Genomic DNA, 2,798 nt, shown 5'->3' on the forward strand with positions numbered 1-2,798 from the left:
ATACCCCTCAACTAAATCATAACACTTATATTTTATTTTAAAATTAATATATTAAAATAGAATCCATATTTCATTAATTTAATTTTTTTAAATTTATTTTTGCATAAAGTCAAAAAATTATAGTATAAAACTTGTATCATGTAAAAATGAGACTATAAAAATATCACAAATATCCACTTAACATTAATCACCGCACAATTGCACCAGCCTCATAAAGAGCTGCATATCTTTGTAACCAAATTTCTCAAATCTCCACACACAACAATGGCAGCACCACCACACGTCCTAATCCTCCCCTACCCGGCGCAGGGCCACATCAACCCGGCCCTCGCCTTGGCCACCCGCCTCGCCTCCATGCGCCTCTCTGTCACCGTCCTCGTCACCACCGACTTCATCACCAAAGCAACCGTCTCCTCCTCCTCCTCCTCCCCCTCCGTCTCCATCGCCCCCATCTCCGACGGCAAGGAGAATATCCCCGCCTCCGAGTCCTTCGAGGCCTACTTCCGCCGCTTCACATCCATCCTCCCAGCCAGCCTCGCCCAATTCCTCGACCAAAACCAGCGCTCCGCCTCCCCCGCCAAGCTCCTCGTCTACGACTCCACCATGCCCTGGGCCCTCGACGTGGCCCGGGCCCGGGGCCTGCTCTGCGCGTCGCTCTTCACGATGTCCGCGGCGGCCTCCGCGATTTTCTACCATTTGGGGAATGGGGGTTTGAGGTATCCTTATGAGGAACGTGGGGAGGTGAGGCTGCCTTCGCTGCCTTGTCTTGGGGTCAAGGATTTGCCTTACCTCGCTGCGTTTATGGATGACAAGCAGACCATTCTCAAACATCTCTGTGGCCAGTTCTTGAATCTTGACAAGGCGGATTGGATCTTCATCAACACGTTCGACATGCTCGAGAAAGAGGTGTGTGCGTGTTGGAATTTGATTGTCGTCGTCTAATAATACCCAACCAAAATCATGGTTGAAAATTTGTTCAGATTCATGTAACAAATTAAATTGGGCTAATTACCTTAAAACGTCAAATTTTGGTTCGCCGGACAACTTTTAAAAAATCACCTAGAAAACATCAAGTTTGTATCTCACGGTGAAACAATCCGTTTGCCTAATAATATATTGTTGACGACATCGTTTACCTCATTGGTATAAAATTGTTTTGGCTGCCATATTACACAAACTTGATGTGATGATGGAGAACAAATCTAAAATTCATGATTATTCCTGGGGATTTTTAGCGTCACACAATAGGCTAAAATTTGACTGAACTTTCTGTTTTTTTTCCACGGGAATTTTCTACAATTGATAAATACTTTATTAGTTTTGAATCAATCATTCTATTTTCTATTTTTTCCACTACCAATACTATTAGCACTGGATGCATATTAATTAATCATAAAACGTTTTACCATCTAAGTTGTTCATAGTCTGACTTAAACCATTTTAATTCTTATTATATGTGAAAACCAGATATTAGAGTGGATGACCAAAAAATGGCCAATTAAGACCATCGGCCCAACCATCCTCCTAAACCACAAAGACGACAACAACAACAAGCACACCACCATCAACATGTTCGAACCGAAACACGACGCCTGCATCACACAATGGCTCGACTCGAAAGAACCCGCCTCCGTCGTCTACGTCTCCTTCGGCAGCGTCGCCTCCCTCGGAAAGCCGCAGATGGAGGAGCTCGCGCACGGCCTCGCAGCCACCAACCGCCCCTTCCTGTGGGTGGTCAGGGCGTCCGAGGCCAACAAGCTCCCCCGGGACTTTGACCCGGGGGAGAGGGGCCTCGTGGTGGCGTGGTGCGACCAGCCCGCAGTGCTGGCCCACCGCGCCGTGGCGTGCTTCTTGAGCCACTGCGGGTGGAACTCGACTCTGGAGGCGGTCGGGCACGGGGTGCCCGTCGTGGCCGTGCCACAGTGGATGGACCAGAAGACGGACGCCAAGTTTATTGAGGATGTGTGGGGAGTTGGGGTTGGGATGGGATTGTGTGAGAGTGGGATTGTGGGGAGGAAGGAGATTGCTGTGTGCATTGAAGGAGTTGTGGGAGGGGAGAGAGGGGTTGGGTTGAGAAGGAAGGCTTGTGAGTTGAAGAGATTGGCTAAGGAGGCAGTGGGATGTGGTGGGACTTCTACTAGTAATATTCAGAATTTTGTTGAGGAACTTTTGCTTAGGTAGTCTGCCGATAAATGTCTTATTTTTTTATCAGCTTAAATTTTAAAAAATTGTTTGATTTTATAAGATAAAGTGATAGAAAGTTAAATGATAGAGTCCATATTCCATTAACTCATTTCACTCACGTTTTATTATAAAACTGATATATATATATATATATATATATAATATATATATATATATATATATAATATATATATATATATATATATAGGGGTGTACTAGTATAACAACTAATTTTAAAGTTACAACGTACATCCAACCACGTGCTGCCACATGGCACGAAAAATGCAATATTGTATACAGAAAAATGCAATATGCATTTGTAGAAGGTATAAATGAATTTCGGCAGATTGCATTTTTGTTATATGCAGATTGCATTTTTTATTGCTAAGTTTTGCATTTTAGATATTGACTGTTTAAATTGCATTTTATATATAGACGGATTGCATTTTTATATGTGAAAATGCAAAACTTAACAATAAAAAATGCAATTTATGTGAAAATGCAAAACTCAACACTATAAAATGCAATTTACATACAACAAAAATGCAATCTGCGAAAATGCATATACAACTAGATTGCATTTTTGTGTATAAAATATTGCATGTTTTGTGCCA

General features: G+C 42.8%; 1 protein-coding gene across 1 annotated transcript; it reads left to right on the forward strand.

The window, feature by feature from the left end:
- Positions 1-214: 214 nt before the first annotated feature.
- On the forward strand, positions 215-2,181 carry LOC125220659 (UDP glycosyltransferase 9-like). Its single transcript, XM_048122812.2, has 2 exons — positions 215-906; positions 1,468-2,181. The coding sequence occupies exons 1-2, from the start codon at positions 265-267 to the stop codon at positions 2,179-2,181; spliced, it is 1,356 nt and encodes a 451-aa protein (XP_047978769.2). The 5' UTR covers positions 215-264.
- Positions 2,182-2,798: the final 617 nt, after the last annotated feature.

This window comes from Salvia hispanica, chromosome 1 (genome assembly GCF_029641045.1).
Source record: "Salvia hispanica isolate PSC_SH4W2 chromosome 1, Shi_PSC_v1, whole genome shotgun sequence".
Lineage (NCBI taxonomy): Eukaryota > Viridiplantae > Streptophyta > Magnoliopsida > Lamiales > Lamiaceae > Salvia > Salvia hispanica.